At 34.2% G+C, this 23,727-nt stretch overlaps 3 protein-coding genes and 2 pseudogenes across 3 annotated transcripts; all 5 read left to right on the top strand.

The window, feature by feature from the left end:
• Window positions 1–87: 87 nt before the first annotated feature.
• On the top strand, window positions 88–3,482 carry LOC106302274 (annotated as a pseudogene).
• Window positions 3,483–9,557: 6,075 nt separating this feature from the next.
• On the top strand, window positions 9,558–11,623 carry LOC106305423. Its single transcript, XM_013741795.1, has 7 exons — window positions 9,558–9,669; window positions 9,796–9,890; window positions 10,806–10,868; window positions 10,958–11,002; window positions 11,096–11,158; window positions 11,257–11,319; window positions 11,423–11,623. Exons 2-7 carry the CDS (start codon window positions 9,837–9,839, stop codon window positions 11,438–11,440), a joined length of 306 nt encoding a protein of 101 aa, XP_013597249.1. The 5' UTR covers window positions 9,558–9,669; window positions 9,796–9,836; the 3' UTR covers window positions 11,441–11,623.
• Window positions 11,624–15,315: 3,692 nt separating this feature from the next.
• On the top strand, window positions 15,316–18,696 carry LOC106306209 (AMSH-like ubiquitin thioesterase 3). Its single transcript, XM_013742737.1, has 13 exons — window positions 15,316–15,534; window positions 15,624–15,688; window positions 15,785–15,860; window positions 15,957–16,154; window positions 16,245–16,339; window positions 16,717–16,822; window positions 16,956–17,002; window positions 17,092–17,419; window positions 17,557–17,646; window positions 17,753–17,815; window positions 17,910–17,984; window positions 18,117–18,179; window positions 18,282–18,696. Exons 1-13 carry the CDS (start codon window positions 15,433–15,435, stop codon window positions 18,507–18,509), a joined length of 1,536 nt encoding a protein of 511 aa, XP_013598191.1. The 5' UTR covers window positions 15,316–15,432; the 3' UTR covers window positions 18,510–18,696.
• Window positions 18,697–18,869: 173 nt separating this feature from the next.
• On the top strand, window positions 18,870–22,073 carry LOC106306207 (pentatricopeptide repeat-containing protein At1g06140, mitochondrial-like). Its single transcript, XM_013742736.1, has 4 exons — window positions 18,870–21,094; window positions 21,198–21,271; window positions 21,630–21,768; window positions 21,983–22,073. Exon 1 carries the CDS (start codon window positions 19,180–19,182, stop codon window positions 20,860–20,862), a length of 1,683 nt encoding a protein of 560 aa, XP_013598190.1. The 5' UTR covers window positions 18,870–19,179; the 3' UTR covers window positions 20,863–21,094; window positions 21,198–21,271; window positions 21,630–21,768; window positions 21,983–22,073.
• LOC106303277 lies at window positions 20,867–23,119 on the top strand (annotated as a pseudogene).
• Window positions 23,120–23,727: the final 608 nt, after the last annotated feature.

The raw sequence follows: 23,727 nt of genomic DNA, 5'->3' as shown, positions 1-23,727 counted from the left end.
ACCGGGGTTTTTTAAATCTCCGTTATAATGACGATAAACGTGCCACGTGTCCATCTTTATATCGGAATCTCCGCTCGTCTCCGTCTATCTCTCACCGGACTTGTCATCTCCGTCACTCCCGTGATCTTTCTCTCTCTCTCTCTCTAACAATGCAATCAGCTCTCTCTCTTTCCTTCTCACAAGCGTCTCTTACTACACCCAATCTTCCAATCAGCTCATCGAATGTCGCTCCGAAGAATCTCCGCCTCTGTGGACTCCGACGAGAGGCGTTTGGTTTCTCCACTCCGAAACGGCAAGACCCCGAAACAGCTGACCTCTTGCCGTTTCCAAACTCGTAGTAATAGAATCGAAATCTTCTTCTTCTGCAGGCAATGGAGCTCCTTTCGATTATGATTTGATCATCATCGGAGCTGGAGCTGGCGGACACGGAGCTGCATTGCACGCCGTGGAGAAGGTTTTGCTTTCTTTCTTCGATTCTAACTGAGATTGGTAGTGGTACTTTGTGTAATAGATAATGTTTGTTTAATTGGGGGTAGGGACTCAAAACTGCAATCATAGAAGGAGATGTGTGTGGGAGGGACTTGCGTGAACAGAGGATGTGTGCCTTCCTAAGCTCTCCTTGCTGTTAGTGGTAGGATGAGGGAGCTTCACAACCAACATCACTTGAACTCCTTTGGTCTCCAGGTACTATGAAACTGATAGATATATTGATTGTAGATGCTTCAAAGTTTTGATTTTTGATTGATTGTGAAGCAAGTATTTTGGCTCTGATTCTATAACAGGTTTCAGCTGCGGGTTATGACCGTCAAAGGTGTGGCTGATCATGCGAGTAACCTGGCTACCAAAATTAGGAATAATCTTACCAACTCAATGAAGGCACTTGCTGTTGACATATTGACAGGTTTTGGCTCTGTTCTCGTTAGTATTTGGGTGTGATAACTCGACATTGCTCTTAATTGGCGACCACCCTAAGACTCTTTGTGTAGGGGCCACAAGAGGTTAAATATGGAAACGACAATATTATTACCGCTAAAGATATTATCATTGCAACTGGATCTGTGCCTTTTGTCCCCAAAGGAATAGAAGTAGATGGTATTTGTTTTATGCCTTGAAACCCGAAACTTCTCGTCTCTGTTAGTATAGCAAGCACCTTAAAAATTCCTTTTATTTTTTTTGTTCTGTAGGAAAGACTGTCATCACAAGTGACCATGCATTGAAACTGGAGTCTGTTCCTGACTGGATTGCGATAGTAGGAAGTGGTTATATCGGTCTTGAGTTCAGTGATGTTTACACTGCCCCTGGAAGCGAGGTAACTTGTTCGTTTTGCATTAGAATATGACCAAGTGGTGTTTGTTTGTTTGTTACTTTCAGTAAAGTTTTCATTTCTCTCAGTATCAGCAAAAGGCTATTTTTTGTTTACTAAAAGGTTTGTGATTCAACAGAACTTCAGGAAGTCACCAACATTTTTTCTGCAGGTAACATTTATTGAGGCGCTGGATCAGCTAATACCTGGATTTGATCCTGAGATCAGTAAGCTGGCTCAAAGGGTTCTGATTAATCCAAGAAAGATTGACTATCATACTGGAGTCTTTGCAAGCAAAGTAGAAGCCCTTTTTATCTCTTGGATTCTAGATATTATTTGGTTATTCTGCAGATTTTTATTTGTTTTTAACTCTTCTATACAGATCACTCCAGCAAAAGATGGAAGACCGGTGATGATTGAGCTGATTGATGCCAAAACCAAGGAACCCAAGGATACTCTGGAGGTAAACAAAATGTCGCATTAAAGAGCTTTTAAGAATCTGCTGAGTGGACGCGGCTCTTATCGCTACAGGAAGAGCTCCATTCACCAAAATGGTCTTGGTCTGGACTCTGGAAAACGTAAGATGATAATAAACGACACCCTCTTATGAAAAATCTTTCACTTTTGGTTCTCTGAGTTTATATGGTTGTGAAAGAAATAACCCTGACCGCTCTGTTTTTCCACACAGATCAATGTAGCGACGCAGAGAGGTTTTATACCAGTTGATGAGCGAATGCGTGTGATCGACGGAAATGGAAAGCTGGTTAGTGTTATTTTCATACATGATACACCTTATGAGTTACCATCAGTTCTTACACCGGAGTCACTTTTGGTTGATAGGTTCCACACTTGTACCGCATCGGTGATGCTAATGGTAAACTGATGCTTGCTCATGCAGCTAGTGCCCAAGGAATTTCTGGTAAATTGAGTATCAATATTCCACGAAACAGTCTTTTCCTTTTGTTTTAATTAAACTCTGTGCATCTACTTGTGTTGGCTTAGTGGTGGAGCAAGTCACAGGTAGAGATCATGTGCTTAATCATCTTAGCATCCCTGCTGCTTGTTTTACTCATCCTGAAATCAGCATGGTGGGATTGACAGAGGTAACTCTAACTCTAGACACCTTTAGTGGACTGCTGTCTTTAAACAGGTTAACTGTAACCCTTTATGATCTTTAAATAATTTCGAAATTTCTCAGCCTCAAGCGAGAGAGAAAGCAGAGAAAGAGGGATTTAAAGTAAGTGTTGCCAAAGACAAGTTTCAAGGCGAACACAAAGGCCCTACTGCCCTAGCCGAAAACGAAGGAGAAGGACTCGCTAAGGTTAAGAGAAAGATCTAAATAGATAAAGAAAGTTGTTTATTAGTCCTCGAGTGACTGAGAAGAGATCTAAACACGCTCTCGTATGTGCAACAGATGATATACAGACCTGACAATGGTGAAATCTTAGGAGTTCATATCTTTGGATTGCACGCAGCTGATCTTATCCATGAAGCTTCCAACGCCATCGCTTTAGGAACTCGCATTCAGCCAGGTACGGGGAATCTTTATTTCTGCAACCCAACAATGTTCCTGATTTGATCATTGGGCTATATAGATTGTGAGATTTCTCCGGCTTTATTTTGATGATGGTGCAGGACATAAAACTTGCGGTACATGCACATCCAACTCTTTCTGAAGTCGTAGACGAACTGTTTAAAGCAGCCAAGGTAAATAAATACAAGAATCTTGATTTGCAATTCTCTCAGTCATGGGAATTTCCGAATCTCGTTTACATGTAGCCAAACTCTTGTTTATCTCACTTTCAGGTTGAAAGTCCAGCTTCAACAACGGCACAAAGTGTAAAAGCTGCTGTATGAACAAGAACTCAAGGTCAGCCTGTAACAAAAGTTTTGTGTTAGGAAGACATCTGCACTTTAGCGACATCTCGCTATGCATACTCTGGATTTCACGTATAAACTCATGATTTACAGCCCCCACACCACTTCTCTTTATTAGTCCATTCAGCTCACTGTGGCTATTTGATCAAGCTCTTTCATCCCATCATACTCCAGCTGTGTCACATGTTATATATATTTATACATACATTAATCACCAATACTTTGTATGTAATATTGTGTTTTAATCTTTACTAGCATATCTTTGGATTAGATATTTGCATTGAGTTAATAAAAAAAAGAAAGAAGCAAAAGTAATCTCACCTGATCTTCTCCCAGTTTCATCCTTCTGTAATCTTGCTGAGCCTTATTGGACCGGAACATGGCCTGTACTCCAACCACTGATTTCTCTAGCCGTTTTATGAGGGTCACCATTCACCAAGTTAGGCCTTGGCCTGGCAGACAGAAGAGCCAATCTTATTACAAAAAAAGTGCAAGTTATATTTACCTTTCATAGTGTGCTGCCCAATGAAGAGCGGTCCAACCATGCTTATCAAGGGAATCCAACGCTATATTTGTCAAAGAGAAGAGAAGGATCGACCAAGTGTATCGTATCCAAGGACAGTACAGAGGTGGATCAATCCAAGGCCTTTAAGAGTCATACTCCTTTCTGTTTGCGGTTTTCAATCACTTTCTCCCAAAGCCACTCCGTTAGCCTATTTTCCAGAGTAAGCTCAAAAAGATGGTCAGACAGGCACCTCTTTTGCCTGGACTGACTTCATCACATACGCCCAACTGTTTAAGAGATTGAAAACTTAATTACACCAGTAAGTTACAAAAAAAAAAAAAAAAAAAGTTATCCCAGTAAACCTTTTCTACTTTTTTTTTTTTTTGTCAACTTAGACATGTCTTGCCTTTTCAGCAGAAAAAATATTTTATAAATATTTAAATTTTCAAAAATACGAAAAATGATTAGAAACAGTATCTATACTATTATTTAAGAAGTGATTTTGCTGATTTGTCACATTCTCCATAATTTTAGGATGTGTCATTAATTTTAATAAATAAATTATAGAATTATTAGTTTTAATGAAAATTTTTAGTGATTATCTTAATTTATTAATTAACAGAGATTAAAAAATTCTATCAAAACTTTAAATGTAACTAATTTTCTTTTAATAATGAAATATATAATATTTTACAAATCTATACTATTATTTAAGAAGTAATTTTGTTGATTTATCATATTTTCCATAATTTTATGATGTGTCATTAATTTTAATAAATAAATTATAGAACTATTAGTTTTAATGAACAATTTTAGTGATTATCTTAATATATTAATTAACAGAGATTAAAAAATTCTATCAAAACTTTAAATTTAACTAATTTCTTTTAATAATGAAATAGATAATATTTTACAAAAGAAAAGCATTTATGATAACTACGATGTATGATCTACATAAATATTTGATATTATCTTATTTATTATTTTACAAAAAAATATCAGCTTTTATATGTTAAAAAGAGTTATATTGTTCATGGTTTCGTAAGTTATATATTGTTTTGTATTTTGTTAACATTAGCTCATCAGTCCCAAAAAGATAACATTTTTAATGGTTACAATAGAACAAGTCCCAACCTTTTATAGGTGTATGTAATTTATTACTTTTAGTTTATAGGTGAGTAGTTAAAAAGAAAAAAATCTCAGGTTTTAACTGGTGTATGTAATTTAATATTTTTAGTTGTCACTATAAAAACTTTTTATGCTTATACTCCAGCGATACAAGCTTAATGCTCGATTACGAATCGTAATAAGAAACATACTAATGGCAAACTTACAAAAAAGAAAAAGATGAATATTTTGAAACATAAAAGATCACTTAAACATTCTCAAAACAATGGCTCTAATCATGTATATAAATTATATAATTTGAAGAAACGTCATGATAGATGATTTCGTTTTATTCTGTGACTATAAATTCAGATATTGACCGATGATATTCTCCATAATTTCAGGTATGAAGGAATTTTGATCAAAGGGATTTTTTTAATGAGTAGTTTCACTATCGGTGACTATACCACATAAAATAGAATGAAACCTTTACCTTTTAAGATAAAACTCTATAGAACAACCAAAATCCCTTCTTGTGATGATCTCCCAAAAAAGTTGGCAAATAGTTATTTCAAGGAATTAAAAAAAATATTAGAACGTCAATATGAAAAGAAACTTTTAGTCCGTGAGTTTTTTATATCATTTTTTTTTGTTTTTATTGATGTGTCATGTTTATGTTATGTATGTTCATCGGTTCTTCGTTCTAATGTTTTGAGTTTTATACATTATTGGTGAAGTTTTGAATGTTTGACCTTTAGAAGATCTTCAATTAAATTAAAATTAACTATTTGTGACACAATGTAGATTTTATTAAAATTAACTATTTGTGACACAATGTAGATTTTATGAGGCATTTAATTTAATTTTATATCATTTAATTTTTATAACATAATGATTTGAATACATGTTTAACATGCACATTGTGGTTTGGATATGCAAATCAAGTATCATATTTCTTTAAATCAGTCTTAAAAATCACCGGTGATATGTATTATTGAATTTTTGTCAGAGATCTCTACATAGTTATATGTGTCCAAAAATATGTATTTCTTCGTATTTTTAATAACATGAGATGAGTATGATTTCACTTGAACCGCCCAAAATAAACTCTAGAACTTTTTTAAATATTTTGCATCTACCTTTATTTAGGACACTAAATAAACAAAAAAAAAACTCTAAAACTATGGTACTTGAGCCAAAAATGTTAAAATTAGACAAATGTAATCGCTCTTCAATATTTAAAAAACTGTTAAATTTGGATTCAATCAAGTAAATCATTCAACTTCAATATAGAAGAATCGTGTATAAAAAGAAAAATAAGTCCATATAACAAGCAATTAAGATTTGGTTAAAACACCCAAAAACATACAGAAAAGAATTTAATATTTATATCTAATTAAATAAATTAGTATAAATATACAAATTAACATTAATAGAAAATTATTAAGAACATACATTAGCCCGCAGAAATGCGGGCCCACACCTAGTTAAGAGTAAATCTGATGTTTCATATTTTCAAAATCTATATTCTAAAAAAAAAATATTTTATGTCATACGTTGACACAAAATACTCATTCGGGTTATCTAACTAGTTAAATGTTCTATGTTTTTACTAGGGTTTTTAGTGATTAAACCCCTCAACTAAAGATGAATCGTAAAAAAAACCTTTAACTAAAAAACATGTAAAATAAACCCTCAACTTTAATTATGTTAATGCATGTTACCCTCCGTCTAAAAAACCGTGACGGAGGGTGACAAACGTTAATGATTTATAAGTTGAGGGTTTATAATATTGAAAACTTAGTTGAGGGGTTTTTTTACGATTCAAAAATAGTTGAAGAGTTTTATCACTAAAAGTTATTAAATGTCTTAAAATCTTTATTATCATTATAGATTGTTTTAGATTGATATAAGCCTTTAAAACTAATTTATAAATTTTAATATATTGCTTTATAATCAATTTCTAAACCTTCATAAATATTTTAATATTTTTACATATGATTAATACGGTTTCACAATGATTTTATAAACTTTTTTACAATTTCTGCTACTCGTTAGGGTAAAATAATGGGTATCCTAAAATAATCTAACATTATTCGTGATACCACTGAAACATAAAATAATACAATAAATAAAGAATAATATATCAAATATATTATTTTATTGATCAAGAAGACAAAAATATAACGTACTGGTTCAGAAATCAATGAAAATAAAATAAATAATCATGCATTGTTTTTGGGGGGTAGGGGAATTATGAGCCGGATGACGAAAATTATGAAAATAGAAAAAAAGTGTGTCATATTCTAAATATAAAAATTGACTTCATGGAGGAATCTTCAAAACTACTTAAGACTTAATATAACTTAGAAACTTTAAATTATTTGATGTTTGACAATGACGCTATAAACACAAAAATTTTCTTATATCACTATTGCCAAATATCAAATAATTTAATATTTTAAAGTTATATTAAGTTGTAAGTAGTGTTGAAAATTATTAATTTATGATGTATAAATTAATGTACTAACATTTATAAATTAGTTTTAAAGGCTTATAAATCAATCTAAAATAATGTATAGATGATAATAAATATTTAAAATATTTAATGACTTTTAGTGATAAAACCTTTCAACTATTTTTGAATCGTAAAAAAATTTCTCAACTAAGTTTTCAATATTATAAACCCTCAACTTATAAACCGTTAATGTACGTCACCCTCCATTAATATTTATTTCACAGAATTGTTAGTCGAGCGATTTTTTTACGATTCATCTTTATTTGAGGGGTTTAATCACTAAAAACCCTTTTTACTATGATCTATATTGGTAGAATACATTATCAACAGTTTCTTATAGGTTCCACTTTTATGAGAATATGCTTTGTCTATATTTAATAACTCGTCGAATACGTTTTATAACTTTAACTCTATGATCTATCTTTTTTTGGTTATGTGTTTTAAGACGTTCTAACTTTTCCTTCATGTTATTCGTAGTAAATAATAATCATTCCATCTATTATTCAGTGTTTTATCTAACCTAAAATATACATACTGTTTTTATTTATTCTATGTTTTAGATTCCGAAAATATGGAATCTTCCAAAAACTGCCAAAAATTTATCTCCTAAATCTACAAAATATCATGCATATTTTCCCTCCTCCTCCTCCACGTTTTGTTTCTCTCTCTCATTCACCATCTTTTTGTTCTTCGTTTATCTTCTTCATATATCCTACAAAGGCTTTTATCTATATGTCAAATTTGGTGTATGAAGATCAAATGTCAATGACGACCACTGTTATGGGGTAGCTGTTGATTTTTATATGATCTAGTGAACATTGATAATGGTTTCAATCACAACATCTTTTAGTACATCATTTTGAAGCTTTATATAAGTTAATAAACCTTTTAGCTATACAAAACTTGTCGGTTCTCGTAATGTCGTTGTGCCAGTGGCAACTCTGTTATCTTTGAGATTGATCATCCACTTGCGACAGGTTGAAATAGGGACAGATAGATGGAAACAAACATGTATGGAAATAGATGATGAAATCGTAGAAATAGCTTACGATTGAATGTGAATCACCGACACTTTCACTGAAGCCTTAAAATGGTGAAATCCTCCTATATACACTCACCAGTCACTTCATTATAAAAAAATAGAAGAAATATGAATTACCAAGATTATGCACGCTTTGCGTATCTTAACATAACTAATTTTGAAATATCATTATCAAAGTATATCTTTCAATTTATCTAACAAAACCCATCCAAAACCCTCTAAAGAAACTCACTAGTCATTGGTTACAGGTGTTGTTTCCAGTACAAAAGAGAGCATAGATGATAATTAGAAAAATCTGTTCATTAAGACTCACATTTTCGGATACATTACCATTGCATAAAAATACACGGTTAGGCGGATGTGTTTCAGCTCCTTCCCGCTTCAGCTCCGCCCTAAGCTCCTCCAACTCCGCCGTATTTGCCGTTGTCGTAAGGACGCCGGCTATCTGAAGCTTTGCGTACGGGGCTTCCCGGTGGACCTCTATGTTTGGTAGCCATTGTCTGATGCGCTTATATGTTTTTGATGACTTTGCGAGGGGAAAAGAAGAGTAGGAGTTTATATAAGGTGAAAACCGTAGGGAAGCACAACGGTTGTATGACTCAAAATTGTTGTAGTAAATAAGAGCTTTTATGAGAAGTGACGGAAGAGTCAGAGAAGACGAAAATTGTCGGTGGTTACGAACCAAGAAGGTGTACGTAGGCGATGGGTGAAACTTTAGTTCATAGGGTTGAGACATGATTTGGGTCTAAGTGTGTGATTCTTGTTTCTAAATCATAAAAGAAGTTTCATGACATCATGTCCGGAACATCGTGACCCAATGGCAAAGACGGGCTTCTTGCTGCACCCAAGTTGCGAGTTCGAAACTGTTGGAATGAAGTACCTCACGATTGTCTCTAGACACCACACATGTATGGGCTTTTGCTTTCGGCCAGTTATCCGTTTGGGTCTGAAATTTACTCCTGAATCTTAAAAAAAAAGTTCACAACATTATATTGTGCTAAAATTTAATATTAATGTTTAAAGATAGATAATGATTTTTATCTTCTAGATATCATTTTATCCTCCTATCGTTTGTATGGACGTGGATACAAGTTTTGAGATTAAGAAAATCTGGTTTAAGTCCACCTGGCCTTACAATAAACAATGTCAAATCTTATTAGATCTATAGTGTTAAAGTTTTTAACTTTTACACCCAATAAATTAGCAAAAATTACGTGTGATGAGTATCTTATGTGCGTGTGAGTATATATAACCTATAAACACATAATCTTATCTCACCAGTCACCATCTTCCTCCTCTTATTTCCCTCTCTTAAGGTCTCTCTCTCTAACACTAGTTATCTCTTTGTTTACGCATAATTAGGGTTTTGGGTACACAAGAGATTAATTCCATGATGCAGTTTCTAGGTTTGTTGATTGTTTTCCCTAACTTGATTTCGTCAGGACGAAGAAGAAATCTGAAGAAGGCAAAAGGTTCGAGGGCGATGGCGACGGAAAACAACAGAGCGGACGAGATCGTATTTTCTCAGGAACGAGAGGTAATTAAAATCAAATCAATTGAGAATGTTTTTTAATTGATTTTGATCTAGTCTCATAATTTGTTTGATAAGGCACCGTGTTGAAATGTTTAAGGATTTATCATTTAGGTATTAGAATATTAGTGTTAATTTGAACCATCTTAATTAATCTGGGTGTGCACACAAAAAAAACATAATTAATCTGGGTAGCAATTAAAAAGATTTATGAAAAGTTTTTTTTTTTGTGATTTTTAAGAAACGGTTTGACGACTATTGAATTTAGTTAAGGTCGCATTAGTAGTCACCCAGTCAAAAATATGTTTGTTCAGTTGACAAACCCCAATCCTCGCGCTATCTAACGACCATACACGTCTGTTTTCATCTTACGTCTATCATTCAAAACATTATTTTATGTAGTCAAAGTTCAGTATTTGATATGCAAAAAGTCTTTAAACTATACACTACTTCGCAACTCATTATCAAATGATTCAGAAAATGGAACATATTTGTCAAAGGAACACAACAATATTATTCTTTCTTAACAAATTTTAGACTGAGTATTAATTATATGGACGGCCGTAAACGATAGACTCATCTTCATGTGAAACCCTTTGTGAAACTCAACACTTTCTTGAATTATCTGTTTAGGTTTTAACGATATATACATTGTTTGTTTTTTCTTCAAAGTGATTTTGTCTGATTGCGATCGTTAGAGTGAACTTCTTTGGATGCTTGACAATCAGTTTACGACCTTAAACTCTTTTTAACATATCGTTATATACCAAAACCTCACTATAGAAATTGCTCTTTTGGTGTAGGATTTGTCAGCAATTGTGATCATTATCTTTCTGAGTCTCATTATTTAATATGTGACAAGAGAAGAAGATATATATTTTAATACGTAATTGATTAAATTCATTTTTGTTTTGCCCTTAGGCTACCTCTGGTGCAAACAAATATGGAGGTCTTGTGCCAAAGAAAAAGCCTCTCATTTCGCAGGTGAAATATCTTTAAGTAACCCGCATTTTTCATATATTCGTATGGTTTGATTTGTTAATATACTAACGATTTTAAACCAATGCATGCAGCCCAAACGTGCCTTTTTTGATTCTGCAGACTGGGTTCTGCACAAGGTACATCAGTTGATGCAATCTAGCCAACTTTAGATCTTTGATATTTCAGTCTAAAAGTAGTTCAAATTTCTTATGTTAAATATTATTCCACAGCAACAAGCAAGTGCAGATGAGAGAACTATAGAGGCAATAGAAAGCTTAAGACCCAAACTAGTGGTAACCTTTTATATCTACTTATTTATGCATGTACCAATTGTAATTAATTCGTACTACTACGTACGCATTCTAATTTCATTTGTCCTTTTTTCTTCCAGAGGACGCCTCACAAGCAACTTCCCCCGAGGGGACCTACCTTTTTAACTGGACAAGAGAATCTGGTAAGAATATGTTATCAGTATGAAAAAATAAAGTGTTATTTTCATATTATGTTCATGTCACTTATGTTTAACGGAGAACTGAAAAAGTCGTTTAAATTTACAGACATATTCGAGCTTTTAGGGCAAACAGACGTGGAAATGGAGAGTGGTTGGTTTGGTGTTAGCCTACTCGCGTGCTTCATGTTTCCATAAAATAAAACTTTTATCCAGAATAAATGTATAACTGCTTGATCGTTTCTTTAAATGGTGCAGACAATCATTGCTGCTTCTTTCTTTTTCTTTCCTAATATATAAACCTTGTTTGGGGGCATTTTAGTTTTCTTGAAACAAAAAGAATTCTAAATCAAAATTTGATGAAATTTTGAGTTTAGCTAAAGACAAATGATTTCTCTAAGAAAAAAACTTAGGTGATGATTGTTTCAGTAGTTTTTAGTTTTAGTTTTTGGTTTTTAAATTTTAGGTGATGATTGTTTATTTGGTTTTTAGATTGTAGTTTTTGGTTTTTAGTTTTTTTATTTTAGTTTTTAGATTTTGGTTTTAGTTTTTGGTTTTTGATTTTTCTGTAGATTTTGTTTTTTTTGAAAAACTTGATTGGTGACTAGATTTTGGTTTTTGTTTTTAGATTAAAATAAATAATTAATGATAAAATATTTTTTCAGGAAAAATAAAATAAAAATATCATAAGTATCACTAAAAGTAAACTAATATAAATTTAGTTTAAAATAAAAATAAAAACAAGAAACCAAAATATTGTAAAAATTAATGGCTGTATTTTAAATATATTTAAGTTTATATTTACATAATATATTTTAACTCAAAAAAATTAAATAAAATGTATTTATATTTTCATTTCTAATTCTTATTTTACTCTTATTTTCCAAAGGACCAATACACCAATTTAACTTTGCATTTCATTTTAATATATTTCAAGATATATATGAACCTACTATCGTTCCATCGTATTTTTCTCTTTAATATTAATAGCATACATTAATTATTCAACTAAACTAGATAATCAGTCAATTATAAATATTTATTTAGTAAATAAATAAATACTTCTCATAACCTTTGATGTACACTATAATGTCTTAATTAATATTTTGTATTAAAAAAATTATATAAATTTAACCAAATTTATTAGTTATAATTATTAATTTTATTATAATTGAATAAATTAGTTTTAAAGAATATTATTATTTATAAGATTTGTTTTCATGTCTTTTTGTTAAATAAATGTGGCTCTTACAAATAAAAAGAAATATTTGTTTATCAAGGAGGCATATCTTCACGTAAGAAATATCAGTATTAATAATGTGTTGAATAAATATAGATATATTGTGCCTGAATTATTAACAAAAAAAACATAAACAAATTACTTTTAAAACAGTTGCCGTAGGTTTGATAGAGAAAACTCCAAAAACACAGATTCTGGTTTTTCCTTTTAATTGCATAGGAAACTCAAAAACCAGATTCCCTATTTTACACGGAAACTATTTTGGCAAAATCTTGAATGGCTTGAAACTAGTTTTTGGAAAAACTAAAACCAAAAACCAATTCAAAAACCACAAACAATCAACCTCTTACTTTTTGGTTTTTAGATTTTAGTTTTTGGTTTTCAGCTTTTGGTTTTTGGTTTTTGGTTTTTGGTTTTTGGTTTTGGTTTTTGGATTTGTTGTATTTTTTAAAAAATTTCAAAAATTAACTAATACGTTATTTTAAAATAATATAATAAAATAGCAGTAAATATTTAGATTTTACAATTAAAAATTAAAATAATTCAATTGTTTTATTTATAGAAACTAATAACTAAGTTTTAAAATTAAATAATATTATTTATAAAATATATAAATTTAATTACAGATATGAAACACAAATTAAAATATTTCACATTATTGGTTAAACGATATCTAATGTACAAAATATTTTATGATAATTTTAATTTTTATAATGTAGTAGTTTCTACAAAAAAAAAAAAATCAAAATTCGTTTTTCTTCAAAAAAGCTCACAAAAGTTGGTTTTTTATTTTTTTTCATAAATTGGTTAAACTTTTCAAAAACTAGTTTCTCTAAATTTTAGAGAATCTATTTATTGAAAATCTTGATTGGCAACTCAAATGGTTTTTACAAAAAACAAAAACAAAAACCAAAAACGTGATTGGATGAAAAATGGTTTCTGCAGAAACAAAAACCAAAAACAATCGACCTCTAAATAAAATGATCGCAGATTATCTCTTACTCAGGTGATAAAGTCCACTCTAGCACTTCAGGCAGCATAGAAGTTCGAACCATTTCCTAGTATGGGATTAAAATATGGACTCCAAAAAGAGATAACTGTTTAAGCGTTTCAAAAGTGAATTTGTGAACAAATTTCAGACATATTGAAGAAAGACCACTACTTTGCTACATTGTGTAAAACTGATCTATTTTTGGTCTTCTAAAATTTTATGATAGAAAGAACTTCGCTATCCACAGTAATATTTAATTTTATAAAGTTCACTTTTCTTTAAAGTGCATTCATCAGTAACATCAAAATTCTGATTTCGTAAAATTCAGTTTTTGTTATTGGAAATTTATCTTACGTGTATGTAAATTTATTTATAATATTATTTTTAATGTTGTAGGTTTTGAAACTATTTTATAAATCTAGATATCATATAACTACAATATACTATGTACCTAATATGTAAAATAAGCAAACATCATTCTAGTAACATTTGTAACATTTTATGGAAATATACTGGTCTATCTCTACTGGAAATTATCTTCTTTGTTTTTATAAATCATATGACATGGTGTATATAATTTTTCTTTTAAAAACGTTTGACTATATATAATGATATAAAATATGTGGAACAACATACTTCTCTTATAAATAAACATATGTGCATACTGATAAGAGTTTCATATTTAAGGTTTATGATTGTGGAGATGTGGGATAACGGTGATTATTGATAAGATTAACAGTCTAGGATATATGTAGTCTTTTGCAATCAAAAGAAAAATAATATTTTGATTTTTAAATCTAACCTTATGTTTTTGTTTATGCATTGACGCAACTAAATCTTTACGTGATTTTTGGGGCTAATGATGATAGGGTTTAAACTTTTGGTTATGAATGAAATACTTATTGGGCATACATACTTATTATAGTGATAACTTTAGGATTTAAAATATAGTTGGTAAAATTTAGGATTCATAAGTTCTTTTTAATGTACAGTTCAACAAATTAAAATATGCTTGTAGTATTTTGTGTTTAGAAACCCTAGTGTTATTTTTAAGGAACCGAGTAAACTAGGTTGGCGAAAAAAAATTATTAAGTTTTTTGTATTGTAAATCTTTTCCAAGAGATAAATAAACTAAATATTTATTTCAACACCATTAGTCATTTACAACTTACAAATGATATTTCAAAATTATATAATACTATTAATTAAAATGAAATGCAAAATTAAACCCTTTAACAAAAATAATTGAGACAAATTAATGTTTTCTTTGTTATACATGTATTTATCGAACTCTGATCAAAGTGTAAGATTTATAGAAACCCAATATTAACAATTGACCCTTTAATAAAGAAACTAACACTGTTATTGTTCATATTAATGTTTGTGCTAAAAATGTAATTATCATTGAAAATTACGTATATTACAAATTGTTTGACCTATGGATTGGTCTCATGGCAAAACAAAACGAATGTGGAAGTAAATCCAATGGATATTCTGCAGACATCTTAGTTTGGAAGCATTAACGTCAAATTAGTAACAATCCAACGTTTGGAAATGTTAGGTAGAGATGAAACAGACAGACCGCAAGAAAGCCGAACTAAGCAACACCAGAAGGCAGAAACCAACTAATCTAACAAAACAAGCCAGTCCAGTCCAGTCCAGAATTTATTTAGATTGTTGGGCCCAGCAAAAAACATAAAAGCCCAAATCGGTGAAGATAATGAGGTCCTAGACCCATAAGTTGACCATTTCATTGTGGACATATGTTTGATTTCTTTAAACGACACGGTTTCATTATTGTTCTCTGCCTTGCGTTTTCTCAGCGCAGATTGATCCTTCAATCTCACCTGAACTTGAAGCCGGAAAAGTGATTTGAAATCGGGTGAAGATGAAGAAGATTGATCTGAAGAAGGTAGCTCGTAAGATCGAGGTCGACAATCGTATTCCTCTCCGTAACTACTACCGCATCGCCGATAATCTCCTCCGCCAGGTTGGTATAGGTTTAATGTTTAGCCTTTATCAATCAGCTTTTGAAGTGAATGGATTAGTGATTATGTTTCATTTTTGAATATTGCTCAGGCCGGAATCTATCGGGAAGAGAAGAACGTTGTAGATTTGTATATCATGCTCCTTAGATACTCAAGGTAAGCAGAAAATGATCACTATATGTACACTTATAAGACTTTTGTATATGAATTTCCCATGGAAGAGTTGCAAAGTTTTGTTATTTTTGTTGGCAGTTTGATTTCTGAGACGATTCCTTTCCACCGAGATTACCAGGCGTCGCTTACGCAAGAAAGACTTGGGAGTAGGAAGGTCAGGTATTTTCTGTTTTTATCCTCTTTTCTTTCAAGTGTTGTTTTAGTGTTATTACCCTTTATATTCTCTAAAGTGGACTTCTTTGTGCAACAGAGGCTTCGCGCTGTAATCAATGAGCTTGAGTCTCTGAAGCCGGAGTTCGACAGGCGAGTGGATGAGCTGAACAGAGCCGATGATGAATCGTATAGTGTTGTTGGAATTGGTTTCCCGGTCGTATCGTATAGTTCAGATGCTGTTGAGTGGCCTCCTGTCAACAGAGCTTCATACTTTAGACCTGGTGATATTAACAAGGTCTGAGGATCGGAATTAGCATTTTGTTTGCACATCTTCGTAATCCATGTGCTTTCTTACCTGTATTGTCTTTTCTTCCCCTGGATGCAGCCAGTAAGGCCGACAACATCTCAAGCAACGTATAACGCCGCTAATCTGACTTCATCTTCAAATCGTACACCGATTGATCAGCAATTCCAGAAGCTGTGAGTATTCTCCTTTCGATGTAGTTGTCAGTAATTCTGTTCATTAGGAAGTCAAACACCATAAGTTCTCTAAGAAATAGGGTCCAGCAATCCCGTATATGCCATTGGTTTTCTTCCTTTGCCTCTGTCTCTTTCTGCAACCACAGTAAATGTGATGATCTTTGGGTCTTTGTTACCAGAAAATTAGCCACAATACTGCTTAGCTTTTTCTGTTTATATGGTGTCATGTTTGAAGATACTTGTTGTTTTTGTTTTCTCGAGTTTATCTTTAGTTTTGAAAGATCTGAACAAGAAATGGGTATATAAGACTCGATTGCTTGTACATATTAATCTGAGATGATAACTGAGACTTAAATTGTGCTCTCCTGAACATGCAGATCTTTTGATTTTCTGCCCCCAAACCAAGCGACCTTATCTAGACATTCATTTCTAGGTCCAAATGGTCTTAAAAGTCAGTGGGTTGCACCCAAGTCCGAGATAAAGGTAAAAAATTTCGGATTATTGGTAGCTTCCCCACATATTGACACTCTTTTTTTTTCCTTCTTGATCTAATCCATAGGAAATTTGAGTTTAGATTAAAGGAGCTCATAAAAATCTTTATTTGTGTGAATGACAGGTTCAATATCCGAGTAGTACCGATTGGGGTTCTGCTGAAAATTCAGGGTAAGTACTGATCTTCTGTTGCCGTTTTAAGAATTTTCTTTATAGAAATCATGGGCTATATGTCTAACTTACTCCATCGATTGCTACAGGTTGATTGACGCTGGACCTAGCGCTTCCTCAACATCACTTAATGGTGATTCTCAAGGGGTCTCTACGCTGAACTCTGTGCTCTCTTTAGATGATGGTCGATGGCAGCGTCATTCGGAGGCGGTAACTTCCCAGTTTGTAAGTGACGCAACTGAAGACCCCTTTCAGTTTGTGGGTATGAAGCAACCTTCCCCTCCTCCGGTGCTAGCCCAAGTGCACCAAGAATACGCTCAAATTTGCCCATCTAAAGTAGCTGATCCTAGACCAGGACCTGCACTTCCTTCTTTAGAGGAAAAAGAGGGCAGCAATTCTTATCAGCATTTGCATGTGGTAAGTTCCAGCTAAAAAGCTTCATGCACATCCTCTAAAAAGCTTGCTACGATTCGCCTGTTTCAGTGGAAATCTTCTCGTTTTCGTCTTGTTAAACCAATACTAATACCTTCACCCTTGTGCTAAATTTGCTTAAGCCTGTGCGGATAATGGAAGATTTCTTAAGGCTAGCACGGTCAAACACAGAAAGGAATTTAGAAACTTGTGGAGTGCTTGCTGGCTCTCTGGTGAGTAGATGCAGTCTACCTTTGCATTTGTATTATATTGTGCTCGCATTCTTCATCAGCTGAAATGGTCTAATTATCATCACATATGTTCCCCTTGTTTTTGCAGAAAAACAGGGTGTTTCATATCACTACTCTCATAATCCCAAAGCAGGAGTCTACCTCAGATTCTGTACGTTACTCAGTTTGTACTTAACCTTTTACATGTATTCACCCGTGGGTGATTCTTCTCACACTTGGTCCATTCTCATTTGTTAAATGTACAGTGTCAAACACTAAATGAAGAAGAAATATTCGAAGTTCAGGACAGACTCTCTTTATTTCCCTTGGGTTGGATTCATGTAAGTTCTCTCAGCCTCATTTCCTTCACTCTTATAGTGTTTAGAGATAATACAAACTGCTCTATCAATAAGATCAACTCGTTGATAAGCTCTTATTGATATTATTGTGAGCAATTACATGTTTGGTCTCAGACACACCCTACACAAACTTGCTTCATGTCATCTGTTGATCTTCACACACACTACTCGTATCAGGTACAACAAAAACTCTCCCTTTCAATATCTGTAAGTCAGTCACTTGTACACCTTTATATTTAACCATATGGGCCACCACATACATATCTTTAATCTCGGCAGATAATGCTCCCGGAGGCAGTAGCAATCGTGATGGCTCCAACAGACGAAACAACACCTCACGGAATATTCCATCTGTCGGATCCATCAGGAGTATCAGTGATCCGTAATTGCCAGCAGCGAGGCTTCCACCCGCACGAAGAGTCAGAAGACGGTAACCCAATCTACGAGCATTGCTCACACGTCTTTCTCAACGCCAAGCTCAAATACGAAGTCCTCGACCTCCGCTAAAACCATTCCACTCACCCAGTCACAGCCATGTTTCTATTTTAAACCTCAGAGAGATCAGATTACAAAAATATTAATATGTTGAAGACCCTACCAAGTGGCTGAGAGCCAACTTGAATGATTACGATTGTGTTAATATGATATTGACTCCAAAAACGAATATACTACTTTACATATTCGTATTATACCATTCAAAGCCTGGTTTGCTTGAAATGATGTATTTTATATGTATTTCAAATTTACCTGTACTACTATAGTGCAAAGACTCGAGAATCAAGTGAAGTTGGTCTCCATCTGTTTGAACTCCAACAAAGATGTATAAAAGGTTACTAATATATGGCTGGAAATGGTTTCGGCTTTTGCTGTTTTCAGGAGATGAATATTGTTAAAGACCAGTTCTGCTTGGTTCGGTTCAGTACCTGAAGATTGATGTAATCCATGTTCCTGGAAAACTCTTTCCTCTTTTTTTGTTTTGCAGCTTTTATGAAGTTAATGACGAATACAAACATTGTTGTGTTTATTAAATTAATAACTACCTTAAATTTGAAAAAACCAACGAGGGTGTATAAAATCAGACTAACGTGAGCCGCGGCACGAACCTCCCTGGAACACGTATTGAATCTCATCTCACCGCTGCTTCCAAACGGCCTAGCTAGCCGCTTCTACTTCGCCAATGATGCTGCTTCCGGTGAACAGAACCAACGCTCTTCTTCTAACCATCCTTACCCAAATCAAAGCCCTGCACCATACACAACAGGTTCACGCCAAGGTCATACTCCACGGACTCCAAGAAGAAGTCCTTCTCGGATCCAGCCTCACCAACTCTTACATCCAATCCAATCGTCTCGATCTCGCCGCCGCTTCCTTCCATCGAATCCCTCCCCGGAAGAGAAACCGCTACTCCTGGAACACGATCCTCTCCGGTCACTCCAAATCCAAGAACCACCGCGAAAGCTTACGTCTTTACAATCTCATGAGGAAGGATTGTAACGTCGACAGTTTCAACTTGGTGTTCGCGATCAAAGCTTGCGTCGGTTTAGGGTTTTTAGAGAACGGGGTCCTGGTTCACGGATTGGCGGTGAAGAATGGGTTGGATAAGGACGATTACGTGGCTCCCTCTTTGGTCGAAATGTACGGAGAGTTTGGTCGTGTGGAAGATGCGCGGAAGGTGTTCGACGAAATTACTCTGAAAAGCTCGGTGCTTTGGGGAGTTTTGATGAAAGGGTATTTGAGATACTCAAGAGACTCTGAAGTGTTTCGTTTGTTTTATCTCATGAGAGAGGGAGGTTTGGGGATCGATAACGCGCTTACGTTGATATGTTTGGTGAAGGCTTGTGGGAACGTCTTTGCCGGCAGAGAAGGCAAGTCGGTGCACGGTTTATCCATCAGAAGGGGGTTTATAGATCAGAGTGGCTATCTACAAGCCTCTGTTGTAGATATGTATGTGAAATGCAGGTTGTTGGACGATGCTAGAGAGGTGTTTCAAAAAAGTGTTGATAAGAATGTGGTGATGTGGACAACGCTGGTTTCTGGATTTGCTAAATACGAGAGAGCTGTTGAAGCGTTTGATCTGTTCAGGGAGATGATGCTGGGAGAAAGGGTTCTTCCGAATCAATGTACTTTAGCGGCGGTTCTTGTTGCTTGCTCGAGCTTGGGGTCTCAGAGGCACGGGAAGAGTGTTCATGGGTACATGATAAGGAATGAGATTGAGATGGATGCTGTGAATTTTACGTCTTTCATCGACATGTACGCTAGATGCGGGAACGTTCAAATGGCTAGGAAGGTTTTCGATATGATGCCAGAGAGGAATGTGATATCTTGGAGCTCTATGGTCAATGCTTTTGGGATAAACGGTAAGTTCGAGGAAGCGCTGGGTTGTTTTGGTAAAATGAAGTCGCAGAACCTAACTCCAAACTCTGTGACATTTGTCTCGCTTTTGTCGGCCTGTAGCCATTCGGGAAACATCGAAGAAGGACGGAAGCAGTTTGTGTCGATGACAAGAGACTACGGGATTGCACCAGAGGAAGAGCATTACGCGTGTATGGTAGATTTGCTAGGTCGAGGTGGTGAAATTGGGGAAGCTAAGTCTTTTATTGATAACATGCCTGTGGAACCAATGGCTAGTGCTTGGGGAGCTCTTCTGAATGCTTGTAGAATCCATAAAAAAGTTGAGTTAGCAGAAGAAATAGCAGAGAAGCTCTTATCCATGGGATCCAACGAATCAAGCGTCTACGTCTTGCTTTCTAACATATATGCTGACGCTGGGATGTGGGAGATGGTGAATAGCGTGAGACGCAAAATGGGCATCAAAGGATATAGGAAACCCATGGGACTATCTGCTATTGAAGTCTGCTAGAAACATTCAGCTATTGGACTTCTTTGTGCAACAGAGGCTTCGCGCTGTAATCAATGAGCTTGAGTCTCTGAAACCGGAGTTCCACAGGCGAGTGGATGAGCTCAACAGAGCCGATGATGAACCGTATAGTGTTGTTGGAAGTGGTTTCCCGGTTGTATCGTATAGTTCAGATGCTGTTGAGTGGCCTCCTGTCAACAGAGCTTCATACTTTAGACCTGGTGATATTAACAAGGTCTGAGAATTGGAATTAGCATTTTGTTTGCACATCTTCGTAATCCATGTGCTTTCTTACCAGTATTGTCTTTTCTTGCTTTTTTTTCCTTCCTTGGATGTAGCCGGCCTTACCAACAACGTCTCAAACATCCGGGGCGTATAACAGTAAGCCGATTGATCAGCAGTTCCAGAAGCTGTGAGTATTCTCCTTTTAGTGTAATTGTCAGTAATTATGTTTACTAGGAAGCCAAGCACCATATATGTCGTTGGTTTTCTTGCTTTGCCTCTGTCTGTTTCTGCAACCATAATAATTTTGATGATTTTTGGGTCCTTGTTACCAAAAACAAATTGCCATTCTGATGGACTCAACGGCCAATGTTGCTTGTCTTTTCTTTTTATGGTATCATGTTTGAAGACACTTGTTGTTTTTGTTTTCTCGAGTTTATCTTTAGTTTTGAAAGATATGACAAGAAATGGGTATATAAGACTCGATTGCTTATCCATATTAATCTGAGATGATAACTGAGACTTAAATTGTGCTCGTGAACATGCAGATCTTGTGATTTTCTTCCCCCAAACCAAGCGACCTGATCTAGACATTCATTTCTAGGTCCAAATGGTCTTAAACCAGGACCTGCACTTCCTTCTTTAGAAGAAAAAGAGGGCAGCAATCCTTATCAGCATTTGCATGTGGTAAGTTCCAGATATTTCTTCATTTGTTTCTTTTCCAGTTTCTTGTGTAATAGTAATATGTTGGAAATATGTTTTGTCAAAGAATTGGATTCATGCCCATTACATCCTCTAAAAAGCTTGCTACAGTTCGCCCTGGTCAAGTGGAAATTTTTTATTTTCATCTTGTTAAACCAATACTAATGCCTTCTCCGTTGTTCTAAATTTGCTATTGAAGCCTGTGCGGATAATGGAAGATTTCTTAAGGCTAGCTCGGTCAAACACAGAAAGGAATTTAGAAACTTTGTGGAGTGCTTGCTGGCTCTCTGGTGAGTTAGATGCAGTCTACCTTTGCATTTGTATTATATTGTGCTCGCATTCTTCATCAGCCGAGATTGTCTTATCATCATCACATATTTTCCCCTTGTTTTTGCAGAAAAACAGGGTGTTTCATATCACTACTCTCATAATTCCAAAGCAGGAGTCTACCTCAGATTCTGTACGTTACTCAGTTTGTACTTAACCTTTTACATGTATTCGCCCGTGGGTGATTCTTCTCACACTTGGTCCATCCTCATTTGTTAATGTACAGTGTCAAACACTAAACGAAGAAGAAATATTCGAAGTTCAGGACAGACTCTCTCTATTTCCCTTGGGTTGGATTCATGTAAGTTCTCTCAGCCTCATCCACCAGCAAATCCATCTCGTATTCTTCACTCCTATAGTGTTTAGAGATAATACAAACTGCTCTATCAATAAGATCCACTCGTTGATAAACTCTTGTTGATTTTAATTGTGTGTAACTACATTTTTGGTTACAGACACACCCTACACAAACTTGCTTCATGTCATCAGTTGATCTTCACACACTACTCGTATCAGGTACAACAAACACTCTCCCTTTCAATATCTGTAAGTCAGTCACTTGTACACATTCATTTAACCATATGGTGGGTCCACCACATACATATCTTAATCTGGCCAGATAATGCTCCCGGAAGCAGTAGCAATCGTGATGGCTCCAACAGACGAAACAACACCTCTCGGAATATTCCATCTGTCTGATCCATCAGGAGTATCAGTGATCCGCATGAAGAGTCAGAAGACGGTAACCCAATCTACGAGCATTGCTCACACGTCTTCCTCAACGCCAAGCTCGAATACGAAGTCCTCGACCTCCGCTGAAACCATTCCACTCACAACCATGTTATTGTTTTAAACCTCAGAGAGATCAGATGCATGATATCAATATATGTATACTTGTTAAAGACCCTACCAAGTGGCTGAGCCAACTTGAGTGATTACGATTGTGTTAATATGATATTGACTCCGAAAACGAATATACTACTTTTCATATTCGTATCATACCATTCAAAGCCAGTTTGCTAGAAATGTTACACTTAATATAATAATTACTCGGATTATTTTATGAGAAAAAATTGCACTGATAACTTAAAATATTTTTGCATTTAAGTCAATGCTTTTAAATTCGATCCAAACTGGCTGTGGTTAAACCGATTAATCCGGTGATCTGACGATTCGATTTAGATTTTAAAAAATATCTATATTTAAAAAATCACTTAAACCCGAAACTAACAAATTTAACCGATAGATGACTAATATGTAATCCAATTTATGGTTTCATAATTTGTCACATTTAAATCCAAATTTTAAAGTTTATTATTTTGCAATTTTATGAAATTATGACATTTCTACAAAATAATTAACAACTATAAATATGTCTTGATTATATTACTCCTTTTTTATATAGCTTAATTAATTTTATTATATTTTTTTGTGTAATTTATCTTATTAATAATTTATATTATAATCGGTATAAGTTTTTTTGCTAAAAAATAGTGTGAAGAATTTTTTATTTAGATAACATATATTTTGAACATTTTTCATAATTATTTTTGTTATATATATATATATATATATATATATATATTTATGTAATGGCTATTAATGAATTATTATGTT

Source organism: Brassica oleracea, chromosome C7, assembly GCF_000695525.1.
Source record: "Brassica oleracea var. oleracea cultivar TO1000 chromosome C7, BOL, whole genome shotgun sequence".
Classification (NCBI taxonomy): Eukaryota; Viridiplantae; Streptophyta; class Magnoliopsida; order Brassicales; family Brassicaceae; genus Brassica; species Brassica oleracea.
This window is presented reverse-complemented; position numbering and strand designations above follow the sequence as displayed.

What these genes read in the sequence shown, in the direction of transcription:
- LOC106305423 (XM_013741795.1), top strand. Translation starts at nt 9,837, where the DNA reads ATGGCGACGGAAAACAACAGAGCGGACGAGATCGTATTTTCTCAGGAA. An exon ending in TATTTTCTCAGGAACGAGAG is followed by an intron (nt 9,891 to 10,805) that starts GTAATTAAAATC and finishes TTTTGCCCTTAG; the next exon opens with GCTACCTCTGGTGCAAACAA. An exon ending in CAGACTGGGTTCTGCACAAG is followed by an intron (nt 11,003 to 11,095) that starts GTACATCAGTTG and finishes ATTATTCCACAG; the next exon opens with CAACAAGCAAGTGCAGATGA.
- LOC106306209 (XM_013742737.1), top strand. Translation starts at nt 15,433, where the DNA reads ATGAAGAAGATTGATCTGAAGAAGGTAGCTCGTAAGATCGAGGTCGAC. An exon ending in ATGCTCCTTAGATACTCAAG is followed by an intron (nt 15,689 to 15,784) that starts GTAAGCAGAAAA and finishes TTTTGTTGGCAG; the next exon opens with TTTGATTTCTGAGACGATTC. An exon ending in AAAGACTTGGGAGTAGGAAG is followed by an intron (nt 15,861 to 15,956) that starts GTCAGGTATTTT and finishes TTTGTGCAACAG; the next exon opens with AGGCTTCGCGCTGTAATCAA.
- LOC106306207 (XM_013742736.1), top strand. Translation starts at nt 19,180, where the DNA reads ATGATGCTGCTTCCGGTGAACAGAACCAACGCTCTTCTTCTAACCATC.